Source organism: Argopecten irradians, chromosome 5 (genome assembly GCF_041381155.1).
Source record: "Argopecten irradians isolate NY chromosome 5, Ai_NY, whole genome shotgun sequence".
NCBI lineage: Eukaryota > Metazoa > Mollusca > Bivalvia > Pectinida > Pectinidae > Argopecten > Argopecten irradians.
In genome coordinates this window covers 2,984,657-3,001,865 of record NC_091138.1, presented here as the reverse complement: position 1 = coordinate 3,001,865, position 17,209 = coordinate 2,984,657, and the positions used below count along the sequence as shown (strand labels likewise).

The following is a 17,209-nucleotide window of genomic DNA, read 5'->3' as shown; positions in this document are numbered from 1 at the left end:
AACAACAAGTAATGTCGAAAGCAAACAACAAGTAATGTCGAAAGCAAACAACAAGTACTGTCGAAAGCAAACAACAAGTAATGTCGAAAGCAAACAACAAGTACTGTCGAAAGCAAACAACAAGTAATGTCGAAAGCAAACAACAAGTAATGACGAAAGCAAACAACAAGTAATGTCGAAAGCAAACAACAAGTAATGACGAAAGCAAACAACAAGTAATGTCGAAAGCAAACAACAGTAATGTCGAAAGCAAATGTTGAAAGCAAACAGCAAGTTCATTCACTCACGTTATACCTGGTGTACGTAGGTAATGGTACAACCAGGTATATTGGAGTTGTTCATTCACCCCACTGTTATACCTGGTGTATGTAGGTAATGGTACAACCAGGTATATTGGAGGTGTTCATTCACTCCACTGTTATACCTGGTGTACGTAGGTAATGGTACAACCAGGTATATTGGAGGTGTTCATTCACTCCACAGTTATACCTGGTGTACGTAGGTGTAGGTAATAGTACAACCAGGTTATGTTGGAGGTGTTTCATTCACTCCACTGTTATACCTGGTGTACGTAGGTAATGGTACAACCAGATATATTTGGAGGTGTTCATTGTACGTAGGTAATAGTACAACCAGGTATATTGGAGGTGTTCATTCACTCCACTGTTATACCTGGTGTACGTAGGTAATGGTACAACCAGGTATATTGGAGGTGTTCATTCACTCCACTGTTATACCTGGTGTACGTAGGTAATAGTACAACCAGGTATATTGGAGGTGTTCATTCACTCCACTGTTATACCTGGTGTACGTAGGTAATGGTACAACCAGGTATATTGGAGGTGTTCATTCACTCCACTGTTATACCTGGTGTACGTAGGTTAATAGTACAACAGTATTGGACAACCAGTTTTGTATAGTTGGAGGTGTTCATTCACACTCCACTGTTATATACCTGGTGTACGTAGGTAATGGTACAACCAGGTTTATGGAGGTGTTCATTCACTCCACTGAACTGGTGGTGTTCAACCAGGTTCACTGGAGGTGTTCATTCACTCCACTGTTATACCTGGTGTACGTAGGTAATGGTACAACCAGGTATATTGGAGGTGTTCATTCACTCCACTGTTATACCTGGTGTACGTAGGTAATGGTACAACCAGGTATATTGGAGGTGTTCATTCACTCCACTGTTATACCTGGTGTACGTAGGTAATAGGTACAACAACCAGGTATATTGGAGGTGTTCATTCACTCCACTGTTACTGTTATACCTGGTGTTGGAGGTGTTCATTCTCCCCCACTTGTTTATACCTGGTGTACGTAGGTAATGGTACAACCAGGTATATTGGAGGTGTTCATTCACCCCACATACCTGGTGTACGTAGGTAATAATACAACCAGGTATATTGGAGGTGTTCATTCACTCCACTGTTATACCTGGTGTACGTAGGTAAACCAGGTATATTGGAGGTACAACCAGGTTATATTGGATGTAGGTGTACAACCAGGTATATTCACTCCACTGTTATACCTGGTGTACGTAGGTAATGGTACAACCAGGTATATTGGAGGTGTTCATTCACTCCACTGTTATACCTGGTGTACGTAGGTGTAGGTAATAGTACAACCAGGTATATTGGAGGTGTTCATTCACCCCACTGTTATACCTGGTGTACGTAGGTAATGGTACAACCAGGTATATTGGAGGTGTTCATTCACCCCACTGTTATACCTGGTGTACGTAGGTAATAGGTAATCAGTACAACCAGGTATATTGGAGGTGTTCATTCACTCCACTGTTATACCTGGTGTACGTAGGTAATGGTACAACCAGGTATATTGGAGGTGTTCATTCACTCCACTGTTATACCTGGTGTACGTAGGTAATAGTACAACCAGGTATATTGGAGGTGTTCATTCACTCCACTGTTATACCTGGTGTACGTAGGTAATGGTACAACCAGGTATATTGGAGGTGTTCATTCACTCCACTGTTATACCTGGTGTACGTAGGTAATGGTACAACAGGTATATTTGAGGTGTTCATTCACTCCACTGTTATACCTGGTGTACGTAGGTAATAGTACAACCAGGTATATTGGAGGTGTTCATTCACTCCACTGTTATACCTGGTGTACGTAGGTAATGGTACAACCAGGTATATTGGAGGTGTTCATTCACTCCACTGTTATACCTGGTGTACGTAGGTAATGGTACAACCAGGTATATTTGAGGTGTTCATTCACCCCACTGTTATACCTGGTGTACGTAGGTAATAGTACAACCAGGTATATTGGAGGTGTTCATTCACATCCACTGTTATACCTGGTGTACGTAGGTAATGGTACAACCAGGTATATTGGAGGTGTTCATTCACTCCACTGTTATACCTGGTGTACGTAGGTAATGGTACAACCAGGTATATTTGAGGTGTTCATTCACTCCACTGTTATACCTGGTGTACGTAGGTAATAGTACAACCAGGTATATTGGAGGTGTTCATTCACTCCACTGTTATACCTGGTGTACGTAGGTAATAGTACAACCAGGTATATTGGAGGTGTTCATTCACTCCACTGTTATACCTGGTGTACGTAGGTAATGGTACAACCAGGTATATTGGAGGTGTTCATTCACCCCACTGTTATACCTTGTGTATGTAGGTAATAGTACAACCAGGTATATTGGAGGTGTTCATTCACGCCACTGTTATACCTGGTGTACGTAGGTAATAGTACAACCAGGTATATTGGAGGTGTTCATTCACCCCACTGTTATACCTGGTGTACGTAGGTAATATACACCAGGTACAACCAGGTATACCTGTGTTGAGGTGTTCAGTTCACATTCACCCACTGTTATACCTGGTGTACGTAGGTAATGGTACAACCAGGTATATTGGAGGTGTTCATTCACCCCACTGTTATACCTGGTGTACGTAGGTAATGGTACAACCAGGTATATTGGAGGTGTTCATTCACTCCACTGTTATACCTGGTGTACGTAGGTAATAGTACAACCAGGTATATTGGAGGTGTTCATTCACTCCACTGTTATACCTGGTGTACGTAGGTAATGGTACAACCAGGTATATTGGAGGTGTTCATTCACTCCACTGTTATACCTGGTGTACGTAGGTAATGGTACAACCAGGTATATTGGAGGTGTTCATTCACCCCACTGTTATACCTGGTGTACGTAGGTAATAGTACAACCAGGTATATTGGAGGTGTTCATTCACTCCACTGTTATACCTGGTGTACGTAGGTAATGGTACAACCAGGTATATTGGAGGTGTTCATTCACTCCACTGTTATACCTGGTGTACGTAGGTAATAGTACAACCAGGTATATTGGAGGTGTTCATTCACCCCACTGTTATACCTGGTGTACGTAGGTAATGGTACAACCAGGTATATTGGAGGTGTTCATTCACTCCACTGTTATACCTGGTGTACGTAGGTAATGGTACAACCAGGTATATTGGAGGTGTTCATTCACTCCACTGTTATACCTGGTGTACGTAGGTAATGGTACAACCAGGTATATTGGAGGTGTTCATTCACTCCACTGTTATACCTGGTGTACGTAGGTAATAGTACAACCAGGTATATTGGAGGTGTTCATTCACTCCACTGTTATACCTGGTGTACGTAGGTAATAGTACAACCAGGTATATTGGAGGTGTTCATTCACTCCACTGTTATACCTGGTGTAGAGGTAATATACACCAGGTATATTGGAGTGTGGTTATTGGAGGTGTTTCATTCACTCCACTGTTATACCTGGTGTACGTAGGTAATGGTACAACCAGGTATATTGGAGGTGTTCATTCACCCCACTGTTATACCTGGTGTACAGTAAGGTAATGGTACAACCAGTATATTGGAGGTGTTCATTCACCCCACTGTTATACCTGGTGTACGTAGGTAATGGTACAACCAGGTATATGTTGGAGGTGTTCATTCACTCCACTGTTATACCTGGTGTACGTAGGTAATAGTACAACCAGGTATATTGGAGGTGTTCATTCACCCCACTGTTATACCTGGTGTATGTAGGTAATAGTACAATCAAATCAGCTGGTTTTCATGCGTGATCCAATTCTGTGTATTAAGTGAGTAATTAGATATCATGAACTTTAATTGCCACAAAAAACAGTTACAGTAAAACCATATTGTACAGTAAAACCATATTTGTACAGTACAGTAAAACCCTATTTGTACAGTAAAACCATATTTGTATAGTAAAACCTATTTCTACAGTAAAACCAGGATGTGTATACCATGTATGTATTTATATCATCTACCAATATTGTATGTAACAGTCAGGATGTGTATACCACGTATGTATTTATATCATCTACCAATATTGTATGTAACAGTCAGGATGTGTATACCACGTATGTATTTATATATCATCTACCAATATTGTATGTAACAGTCAGGATGTGTATAACCATGTATGTATTTATATCATCTACCAATATTGTATGTAACAGTCAGGATGTGTATACCACGTATGTATTTATATCATCTACCAATATTGTATGTAACAGTCAGGATGTGTATACCACGTATGTATTTATATCATCTACCAATATTGTATGTAACAGTCAGGATGTGTATACCACGTATGTATTTATATCATCTACCAATATTGTATGTAACAGTCAGGATGTGTATACCACGTATGTATTTATATCATCTACCAATATTGTAACAGTCAGGATGTGTATACCACGTATGTATTTATATCAACTACCAATATTGTATGTAACAGTCGGGATGTGTATACCATGTATGTATATAATATCATCTACCAATATTGTATGTAACAGTCAGGATGTGTAAACCATGTATGTATTTATATCATCTACCAATATTGTATGTAACAGTCAGGATGTGTATACCACGTATGTATTTATATCATCTACCAATATTGTATGTAACAGTCAGGATGTGTATACCATGTATGTATTTATATCATCTACCAATATTGTATGTAACAGTCAGGATGTGTATACCACGTATGTATTTATATCATCTACCAATATTGTATGTAACAGTCAGGATGTGTATACCATGTATGTATATAATATCATCTACCAATATTGTATGTAACAGTCAGGATGTGTATACCATGTATGTATTTATATCATCTACCAATATTGTATGTAACAGTCAGGATGTGTATACCATGTATGTATTTATATCATCTACCAATATTGTATGTAACAGTCAGGATGTGTATACCATGTATGTATATAATATCATCTACCAATATTGTATGTAACAGTCATGATGTGTATACCATGTATGTATTTATATCATCTACTAATATTGTATGTAACAGTCAGGATGTGTATACCATGTATGTATTTATATCATCTACTAATATTGTATGTAACAGTCAGGATGTGTATACCATGTATGTATTTATATCATCTACTAATATTGTATGTAACAGTCAGGATGTGTATACCACGTATGTATTTATATCAACTACCAATATTTTATGTAACAGTCAGGATGTGTATACCATGTATGTATATAATATCATCTACCAATGTTGTATGTAACAGTCAGGATGTGTATACCACGTATGTATTTATATCATCAACCAATGTTATATGTAACAGTCAGGATGTGTATACCATGTATGTATTTATATCATCTACGAATATTGTATGTAACAGTCAGGATGTGTATACCACGTATGTATTTATATCATCTACCAATATTGTATGTAACAGTCAGGATGTGTATACCATGTATGTATATAATATCATCTACCAATATTGTATGTAACAGTCAGGATGTGTATACCATGTATGTATTTATATCATCAACCAATGTTATATGTAACTGTCAGGATGTGTATACCACGTATGTATTTATATCAACTACCAATATTGTATGTAACAGTCGGGATGTGTATACCATGTAGGTTTAAATTTATATCATCTTTACACAGTTAAGGAATGTACTTATATCTCTGTACTTTTATGTGTTACAGAAGGTAAAAGGATTTCTCAGTCCACAACCATCGACGTTTTAATGAGGCAGAACTTTCAAATTTCAATCAACGATGAAGTCCATCAGTTTTCCCCACCAGATTACAGTAAGTATCTAGAATTATTAAACAGATTATTTATCATGATACAATATAATAAGTATCTACAAAACTGGTCCTCAACAATGGCAGGAGACAGATCGGACTATTTTCTGTAACTGGGACCTTTGTCTGTTATTTTGATATGAATCTGTAACATTAAAACATATTATTCTATATTTGGTGAATTTTTATCTCCAGCCCTAAATGATTGTTTTGTGTAACTGGCCTTATTTACATTTGTCTATTAATTTGCACTGTTTATGTTATTATGAATTGTAACCTTGACATTAAGCTGTGACCTTGATAGTTACCCATGACATTGACATTTTCCTGTGACCTGATATTAGATGGAAATTTTACTTGCCATTGAATTTTAGCTGAATATGTATTATACTTATTTGTAAACATTTTCTATTCTTTTGTAATGCTAGCTAATTCTGCATGTTAGTAACAGAGTTTATAAATTGAAATGACAGACTTTTCTGTTGAACATTTTTGTTCCTCAGGTAGGAAATCAACATCAGTATAACAATCTAGTAACCATGTTGAGTTTCTATTTGTTTCCCTCACTACATCCTGTGTACTGTTGAACCTGTCAGTATGACCTTTGCCAACTAGCCAGAAAATCCCAACATTCCTGTAGGTGTTTAATCCATTCAGTTTATTGGGTATACTGCTGACATTCCTGTTAGATATTAGCAGGGTTTGAGCCGTGTGTACTCTCAAAAGACTTCTGACATATGTGTGTACTCTCAAAAGACTTCTGACATATGTGTGTACTCTCAAAGTGTACACATGAAGACATATGAGTGTAATTATAAATGTGCATGGTAAACAGTCTGATAGACCTACACATACTGCTAATTACTGTACATCTGTTTCCAATAAGTCACAGCTGATGTCATCTTGTAGACATGTCTGTATCGATGATCTGCTTGTAGTTATAAAGTAATGTCATTTCTGTGTGTGAGTTGTCTCCCTTGTGACTTAAAATCCATTATTGTTGATGGAAATACTGGAAAGTCATATTTAGAATTAAACAGGTTGTTGTTTTGTAAGAACCATTACACTCCTTCGTGACTCTCTTCAAAGAGATTTATATGGTGAAGGCTGGGATTAAGGGGGTAGGCATTATAGGGTACATATAACTTATGACTTGTGGAGTTTTAGAAACAAAGTTCATTTTGAATCAGATATTTGTTTTGTTAGAGTTTACAGTAAGGATTTGGTTATTAACAAACATGATGTGGGTTGTAGAGGAATGCTGGCCATGGCTGAGGAAAACACATAAGTCTACTGAATCTACCTAAAGTGGTATAGTAAATGAACCCCCACTGTGGTTTGGAGGTCATGAACCAGAGGTAGAGGGCTGATGGTGGAACATTTGACACTCCAATAGTTTGGCTACAGAGGTTACTTTTAGATTTACTTGGTATGAGGTAGTAATGGCAGGTGTTCATTAGTTCATTGTCTATTACTAGTACAAACATTCTGTTATGTCTGTAGACTGCCATGTATAACACATCACACAGTTTACCTAAAGGTGAAGGTCTTACCTAAAGGTGACAGTCTTACCTATAGGTGAAGGTCACTGGACAGAGTTGGTATATTCCTTGTTGGAGTTTACCAACCCTTTAGGCTACTAAGTTTTCAGATGCACATGAAGTAGTTGTCTGGTAATGTCTGTCGGTTAGTGGGTTTTCTCTGGAGACTCAACTACCTCATATGTCCCTAAATGACACTGAGGCATGATATTTATTGAAATAAATAAACCAAGGCAAAATTCACAACATAAAAATACAGATTTCTGAATTGATAATTAATCTGAAAATTAAAATAGTCTAAATTTAATAAAAGAAACAGCACCTAATTGCTAAGGTTTTCGATGAGTATTGGTAAAGTTTGTAATGAGCTCTTCATCTGTGTCATGGATGACTGATTTCCAGAGTTTTACATTCAATGTACTTTACTTGATCGGGACATTGTAAGATTGTTGTTTTCTGGTTCCTGAGGTTTTTAAACAAAATTTGTCATCCATGAAATTAATCCCAGGTAGATGGAATTTACTCTGAGATATATATTGGTGGTTTTTAAAGGCTTATGTTTGTGAAAGGAATGTTTTATTTAGTGTTAGCAAAAATAAACTAAAGGTGGAGGTGTCCATCATCCTGTAGGTATCGGCAGATGGATCAGCAAAAGAGTGTAAGCAAAAGTTCAAGGGCACAATTCCTGGACCTATTCTAGCTTACATGTTGGTATATCCATCCAACATCTGTATTCTGTATTTGCATATTACAGAGTTATCCCTTGCGGGTAAATATTGATTGTGACATCATATGTTGGCGAGCATAATGTCATACTTTTTGTAGAAAACAATGTGAAATTTGCTCACAAAATAACGATGATACGGCGAGGGAGCTAACTCTGTGATATGCAAAGACAGCATAGGTTCAAAGTAAATTGTCATTGCAAGTTTCTCAGCCTTACTATACCATATTGTACAGGACAGGAGGGTCTGATGTCTTGTGATGTCACTCTCTGGTGACACTAGAGAATCATGTCTCAGCCTTACTATACCATATTGTACAGGACAGGAGGGTCTAATGTCTTGTGATGTCACTCTCTGGTGACACTAGAGAATCATTTCTCAGCCTTACTATACCATATTGTACAGGACAGGAGGGTCTGATGTCTTGTGATGTCACTCTCTGGTGACACTAGAGAATCATTTCTCAGCCTTACTATACCATATTGTACAGGACAGGAGGGTCTGATGTCTTGTGATGTCACTCTCTGGTGACACTAGAGAATCATTTCTCAGCCTTACTATACCATATTGTACAGGACAGTTGGGTCTAATGTCTTGTGATGTCACTCTCTGGTGACACTAGAGAATCATGTCTCAGCCTTACTATACCATATTGTACAGGACAGGAGGGTCTGATGTCTTGTGATGTCACTCTCTGGTGACACTAGAGAATCATTTCTCATCCTTACTATACCATATTGTACAGGACAGGAGGGTCTGATGTCTTGTGATGTCACTCTCTGGTGACACTAGAGAATCATTTCTCAGCCTTACTATACCATATTGTACAGGACAGGAGGGTCTAATGTCTTGTGATGTCACTCTCTGGTGACACTAGAGAATCATTTCTCAGCCTTACTATACCATATTGTACAGGACAGGAGGGTCTGATGTCTTGTGATGTCACTCTCTGGTGACACTAGAGAATCATTTCTCAGCCTTACTATACCATATTGTACAGGTCAGGAGGGTCTTATGTCTTGTGATGTCACTCTCTGGTGACACTAGAGAATCATTTCTCAGCCTTACTATACCATATTGTACAGGACAGGAGGGTCTGATGTCTTGTGATGTCACTCTCTGGTGACACTAGAGAATCATTTCTCAGCCTTACTATACCATATTGTACAGGACAGGAGGGTCTGATGTCTTGTGATGTCACTCTCTGGTGACACTAGAGAATCATTTCTCAGCCTTACTATACCATATTGTACAGGACAGGAGGGTCTAATGTCTTGTGATGTCACTCTCTGGTGACACTAGAGAATCATTTCTCAGCCTTACTATACCATATTGTACAGGACAGGAGGGTCTGATGTCTTGTGATGTCACTCTCTGGTGACACTAGAGAATCATTCTCAGCCTTACTATACCATATTGTACAGGACAGGAGGGTCTGATGTCTTGTGATGTCACTCTCTGGTGACACTAGAGAATCATTCTCAGCCTTACTATACCATATTGTACAGGACAGGAGGGTCTGATGTCTTGTGATGTCACTCTCTGGTGACACTAGAGAATCATTTCTCAGCCTTACTATACCATATTGTACAGGACAGGAGGGTCTGATGTCTTGTGATGTCACTCTCTGGTGACACTAGAGAATCATTTCTCAGCCTTACTATACCATATTGTACAGGACAGGAGGGTCTGATGTCTTGTGATGTCACTCTCTGGTGACACTAGAGAATCATTTCTCAGCCTTACTATACCATATTGTACAGGACAGGAGGGTCTGATGTCTTGTGATGTCACTCTCTGGTGACACTAGAGAATCATTTCTCAGCCTTACTATACCATATTGTACAGGACAGGAGGGTCTGATGTCTTGTGATGTCACTCTCTGGTGACACTAGAGAATCATGTCTCAGCCTTACTATACCATATTGTACAGGACAGGAGGGTCTAATGTCTTGTGATGTCACTCTCTGGTGACACTAGAGAATCATTTCTCAGCCTTACTATACCATATTGTACAGGACAGGAGGGTCTAATGTCTTGTGATGTCACTCTCTGGTGACACTAGAGAATCATTTCTCAGCCTTACTATATTACCATATTGTACAGGACAGGAGGGTCTGATGTCTTGTGATGTCACTCTCTGGTGACACTAGAGAATCATTTCTCAGCCTTACTATACCATATTGTACAGGACAGGAGGGTCTAATGTCTTGTGATGTCACTCTCTGGTGACACTAGAGAATCATTTCTCAGCCTTACTATACCATATTGTACAGGACAGGAGGGTCTGATGTCTTGTGATGTCACTCTCTGGTGACACTAGAGAATCATGTCTCAGCCTTACTATACCATATTGTACAGGACAGGAGGGTCTGATGTCTTGTGATGTCACTCTCTGGTGACACTAGAGAATCATTTCTCAGCCTTACTATACCATATTGTACAGGACAGGAGGGTCTGATGTCTTGTGATGTCACTCTCTGGTGACACTAGAGAATCATTTCTCAGCCTTACTATACCATATTGTACAGGACAGGAGGGTCTGATGTCTTGTGATGTCACTCTCTGGTGACACTAGAGAATCATTTCTCAGCCTTACTATACCATATTGTACAGGACAGGAGGGTCTGATGTCTTGTGATGTCACTCTCTGGTGACACTAGAGAATCATTTCTCAGCCTTACTATACCATATTGTACAGGACAGGAGGGTCTGATGTCTTGTGATGTCACTCTCTGGTGACACTAGAGAATCATTTCTCAGCCTTACTATACCATATTGTACAGGACAGGAGGGTCTGATGTCTTGTGATGTCACTCTCTGGTGACACTAGAGAATCATTTCTCAGCCTTACTATACCATATTGTACAGGACAGGAGGGTCTGATGTCTTGTGATGTCACTCTCTGGTGACACTAGAGAATCATTTCTCAGCCTTACTATACCATATTGTACAGGACAGGAGGGTCTGATGTCTTGTGATGTCACTCTCTGGTGACACTAGAGAATCATTTCTCAGCCTTACTATACCATATTGTACAGGACAGGAGGGTCTGATGTCTTGTGATGTCACTCTCTGGTGACACTAGAGAATCATTTCTCAGCCTTACTATACCATATTGTACAGGACAGGAGGGTCTGATGTCTTGTGATGTCACTCTCTGGTGACACTAGAGAATCATTTCTCAGCCTTACTATACCATATTGTACAGGACAGGAGGGTCTGATGTCTTGTGATGTCACTCTCTGGTGACACTAGAGAATCATTTCTCAGCCTTACTATACCATATTGTACAGGACAGGAGGGTCTGATGTCTTGTGATGTCACTCTCTGGTGACACTAGAGAATCATTTCTCAGCCTTACTATACCATATTGTACAGGACAGGAGGGTCTGATGTCTTGTGATGTCACTCTCTGGTGACACTAGAGAATCATTTCTCAGCCTTACTATACCATATTGTACAGGAACAGGAGGGTCTGATGTCTTGTGATGTCACTCTCTGGTGACACTAGAGAATCATGTCTCAGCCTTACTATACCATATTGTACAGGACAGGAGGGTCTGATGTCTTGTGATGTCACTCTCTGGTGACACTAGAGAATCATTTCTCAGCCTTACTATACCATATTGTACAGGACAGGAGGGTCTGATGTCTTGTGATGTCACTCTCTGGTGACACTAGAGAATCATTTCTCAGCCTTACTATACCATATTGTACAGGACAGGAGGGTCTGATGTCTTGTGATGTCACTCTCTGGTGACACTAGAGAATCATTTCTCAGCCTTACTATACCATATTGTACAGGACAGGAGGGTCTGATGTCTTGTGATGTCACTCTCTGGTGACACTAGAGAATCATTTCTCAGCCTTACTATACCATATTGTACAGGACAGGAGGGTCTGATGTCTTGTGATGTCACTCTCTGGTGACACTAGAGAATCATTTCTCAGCCTTACTATACCATATTGTACAGGACAGGAGGGTCTGATGTCTTGTGATGTCACTCTCTGGTGACACTAGAGAATCATTTCTCAGCCTTACTATACCATATTGTACAGGACAGGAGGGTCTGATGTCTTGTGATGTCACTCTCTGGTGACACTAGAGAATCATTTCTCAGCCTTACTATACCATATTGTACAGGACAGGAGGGTCTGATGTCTTGTGATGTCACTCTCTGGTGACACTAGAGAATCATTTCTCAGCCTTACTATACCATATTGTACAGGACAGGAGGGTCTGATGTCTTGTGATGTCACTCTCTGGTGACACTAGAGAATCATGTCTCAGCCTTACTATACCATATTGTACAGGACAGGAGGGTCTAATGTCTTGTGATGTCACTCTCTGGTGACACTAGAGAATCATTTCTCAGCCTTACTATACCATATTGTACAGGACAGGAGGGTCTGATGTCTTGTGATGTCACTCTCTGGTGACACTAGAGAATCATTTCTCAGCCTTACTATACCATATTGTACAGGACAGGAGGGTCTGATGTCTTGTGATGTCACTCTCTGGTGACACTAGAGAATCATTTCTCAGCCTTACTATACCATATTGTACAGGACAGGAGGGTCTGATGTCTTGTGATGTCACTCTCTGGTGACACTAGAGAATCATTTCTCAGCCTTACTATACCATATTGTACAGGACAGGAGGGTCTGATGTCTTGTGATGTCACTCTCTGGTGACACTAGAGAATCATTTCTCAGCCTTACTATACCATATTGTACAGGACAGGAGGGTCTGATGTCTTGTGATGTCACTCTCTGGTGACACTAGAGAATCATTTCTCAGCCTTACTATACCATATTGTACAGGACAGGAGGGTCTGATGTCTTGTGATGTCACTCTCTGGTGACACTAGAGAATCATTTCTCAGCCTTACTATACCATATTGTACAGGACAGGAGGGTCTGATGTCTTGTGATGTCACTCTCTGGTGACACTAGAGAATCATTTCTCAGCCTTACTATACCATATTGTACAGGACAGGAGGGTCTGATGTCTTGTGATGTCACTCTCTGGTGACACTAGAGAATCATTTCTCAGCCTTACTATACCATATTGTACAGGACAGGAGGGTCTGATGTCTTGTGATGTCACTCTCTGGTGACACTAGAGAATCATTTCTCAGCCTTACTATACCATATTGTACAGGACAGGAGGGTCTGATGTCTTGTGATGTCACTCTCTGGTGACACTAGAGAATCATTTCTCAGCCTTACTATACCATATTGTACAGGACAGGAGGGTCTGATGTCTTGTGATGTCACTCTCTGGTGACACTAGAGAATCATTTCTCAGCCTTACTATACCATATTGTACAGGACAGGAGGGTCTGATGTCTTGTGATGTCACTCTCTGGTGACACTAGAGAATCATGTCTCAGCCTTACTATACCATATTGTACAGGACAGGAGGGTCTGATGTCTTGTGATGTCACTCTCTGGTGACACTAGAGAATCATGTCTCAGCCTTACTATACCATATTGTACAGGACAGGAGGGTCTGATGTCTTGTGATGTCACTCTCTGGTGACACTAGAGAATCATGTCTCAGCCTTACTATACCATATTGTACAGGACAGGAGGGTCTAATGTCTTGTGATGTCACTCTCTGGTGACACTAGAGAATCATTTCTCAGCCTTACTATACCATATTGTACAGGACAGGAGGGTCTGATGTCTTGTGATGTCACTCTCTGGTGACACTAGAGAATCATGTCTCAGCCTTACTATACCATATTGTACAGGACAGGAGGGTCTGATGTCTTGTGATGTCACTCTCTGGTGACACTAGAGAATCATGTCTCAGCCTTACTATACCATATTGTACAGGACAGGAGGGTCTGATGTCTTGTGATGTCACTCTCTGGTGACACTAGAGAATCATTTCTCAGCCTTACTATACCATATTGTACAGGACAGGAGGGTCTGATGTCTTGTGATGTCACTCTCTGGTGACACTAGAGAATCATTTCTCAGCCTTACTATACCATATTGTACAGGACAGGAGGGTCTGATGTCTTGTGATGTCACTCCTCTGGTGACACATAGAGAATCATTTCTCAGCCTTACTATACCATATTGTACAGGACAGGAGGGTCTGATGTCTTGTGATGTCACTCTCTGGTGACACTAGAGAATCATTTCTCAGCCTTACTATACCATATTGTACAGGACAGGAGGGTCTGATGTCTTGTGATGTCACTCTCTGGTGACACTAGAGAATCATTTCTCAGCCTTACTATACCATATTGTACAGGACAGGAGGGTCTGATGTCTTGTGATGTCACTCTCTGGTGACACTAGAGAATCATTTCTCAGCCTTACTATACCATATTGTACAGGACAGGAGGGTCTGATGTCTTGTGATGTCACTCTCTGGTGACACTAGAGAATCATTTCTCAGCCTTACTATACCATATTGTACAGGACAGGAGGGTCTGATGTCTTGTGATGTCACTCTCTGGTGACACTAGAGAATCATTTCTCAGCCTTACTATACCATATTGTACAGGACAGGAGGGTCTGATGTCTTGTGATGTCACTCTCTGGTGACACTAGAGAATCATTTCTCAGCCTTACTATACCATATTGTACAGGACAGGAGGGTCTGATGTCTTGTGATGTCACTCTCTGGTGACACTAGAGAATCATTTCTCAGCCTTACTATACCATATTGTACAGGACAGGAGGGTCTGATGTCTTGTGATGTCACTCTCTGGTGACACTAGAGAATCATTTCTCAGCCTTACTATACCATATTGTACAGGACAGGAGGGTCTGATGTCTTGTGATGTCACTCTCTGGTGACACTAGAGAATCATTTCTCAGCCTTACTATACCATATTGTACAGGACAGGAGGGTCTGATGTCTTGTGATGTCACTCTCTGGTGACACTAGAGAATCATTTCTCAGCCTTACTATACCATATTGTACAGGACAGGAGGGTCTGATGTCTTGTGATGTCACTCTCTGGTGACACAAGAGAATCATTTCTCAGCCTTACTATACCATATTGTACAGGACAGGAGGGTCTGATGTCTTGTGATGTCACTCTCTGGTGACACTAGAGAATCATTTCTCAGCCTTACTATACCATATTGTACAGGACAGGAGGGTCTGATGTCTTGTGATGTCACTCTCTGGTGACACTAGAGAATCATTTCTCAGCCTTACTATACCATATTGTACAGGACAGGAGGGTCTGATGTCTTGTGATGTCACTCTCTGGTGACACTAGAGAATCATTTCTCAGCCTTACTATACCATATTGTACAGGACAGGAGGGTCTGATGTCTTGTGATGTCACTCTCTGGTGACACTAGAGAATCATTTCTCAGCCTTACTATACCATATTGTACAGGACAGGAGGGTCTGATGTCTTGTGATGTCACTCTCTGGTGACACTAGAGAATCATTTCTCAGCCTTACTATACCATATTGTACAGGACAGGAGGGTCTGATGTCTTGTGATGTCACTCTCTGGTGACACTAGAGAATCATTTCTCAGCCTTACTATACCATATTGTACAGGACAGGAGGGTCTGATGTCTTGTGATGTCACTATCTGGTGACACTAGAGAATCATTTCTCAGCCTTACTATACCATATTGTACAGGACAGGAGGGTCTAATGTCTTGTGATGTCACTCTCTGGTGACACTAGAGAATCATTTCTCAGCCTTACTATACCATATTGTACAGGACAGGAGGGTCTGATGTCTTGTGATGTCACTCTCTGGTGACACTAGAGAATCATTTCTCAGCCTTACTATACCATATTGTACAGGACAGGAGGGTCTGATGTCTTGTGATGTCACTCTCAAGTGACACAAGAGAATCATTTCTCAGCCTTACTATACCATATTGTACAGGACAGGAGGGTCTGATGTCTTGTGATGTCACTCTCTGGTGACACTAGAGAATCATTTCTCAGCCTTACTATACCATATTGTACAGGACAGGAGGGTCTAATGTCTTGTGATGTCACTCTCAAGTGACACAAGAGAATCATTTCTCAGCCTTACTATACCATATTGTACAGGACAGGAGGGTCTGATGTCTTGTGATGTCACTCTCTGGTGACACTAGAGAATCATTTCTCAGCCTTACTATACCATATTGTACAGGACAGGAGGGTCTGATGTCTTGTGATGCATTATTGATGAGCACTCTAACACTAGAATATAATGTCATTTATATGCAAATATATTTATAGAACACGACTGTTCAATCTGTAGTCATATATGGAAGAGAAGGCCATTAATGGTGTCATCTACTGTAGGTGTATCAGGGCAACAGGCCCAGGGGTGTAGGTTATAAAATGGCCTAAATTAATACTTTGTAATAAAAAGCAGTAGTCTGGGCTATCAACTTAATCAGGTGGTTATTGGATAGATATTAAGTCAGTTTCTATATGAGATTAAGAAAATTTTACTGGAATATTTTAAATGATGTAACAAACAAGCAGTCAAAATGAGTTATGAGATACCAGATGTATGATAGGTGTGTTGGATGTGTGAGGAATGGCTAACTACCAATTTGTTGGTTATTAATGCAATTGTCTACAGTGTCTATCTTGTCAAATCAACTGCAGAGAAAGAGGCTGTGTCAAGAACAAAATTATTATTAGATAACATTTGTGTTTTGTTTTGTTCTATTTAGTGTTTTTAGTGTCAGAGCTATTGAGTGATTTTTAAGTAGAAAATATGTGTTAAAAAAATTGAAGCATTACAAAATTTGCAAAATCATTTGGTTCTGGCCTATTGATCTGTACAACTTGACTGATGTAAATACAAACCCAAT

The 17,209-nt window shown here is 40.0% G+C and overlaps 1 protein-coding gene across 4 annotated transcripts in view; it reads left to right on the top strand.

Annotated features, from left to right (window-relative positions):
- The window catches only part of LOC138322656 (calcium uniporter protein, mitochondrial-like), a 122,928-nt gene that overhangs the window by 82,564 nt on the left and 23,155 nt on the right, over positions 1–17,209 (top strand). For all 4 annotated transcript variants that reach the window (XR_011208454.1, XR_011208455.1, XR_011208453.1 and 1 more), the window contains exon 4: positions 6,022–6,126. Coding sequence is in view for 1 of the 4 variants with exons in the window: in XM_069266658.1 (XP_069122759.1) it covers positions 6,022–6,126 (105 nt within the window). In the remaining 3 variants the exon portion in view is untranslated. The remainder of the gene's footprint in view (positions 1–6,021; positions 6,127–17,209) is intronic.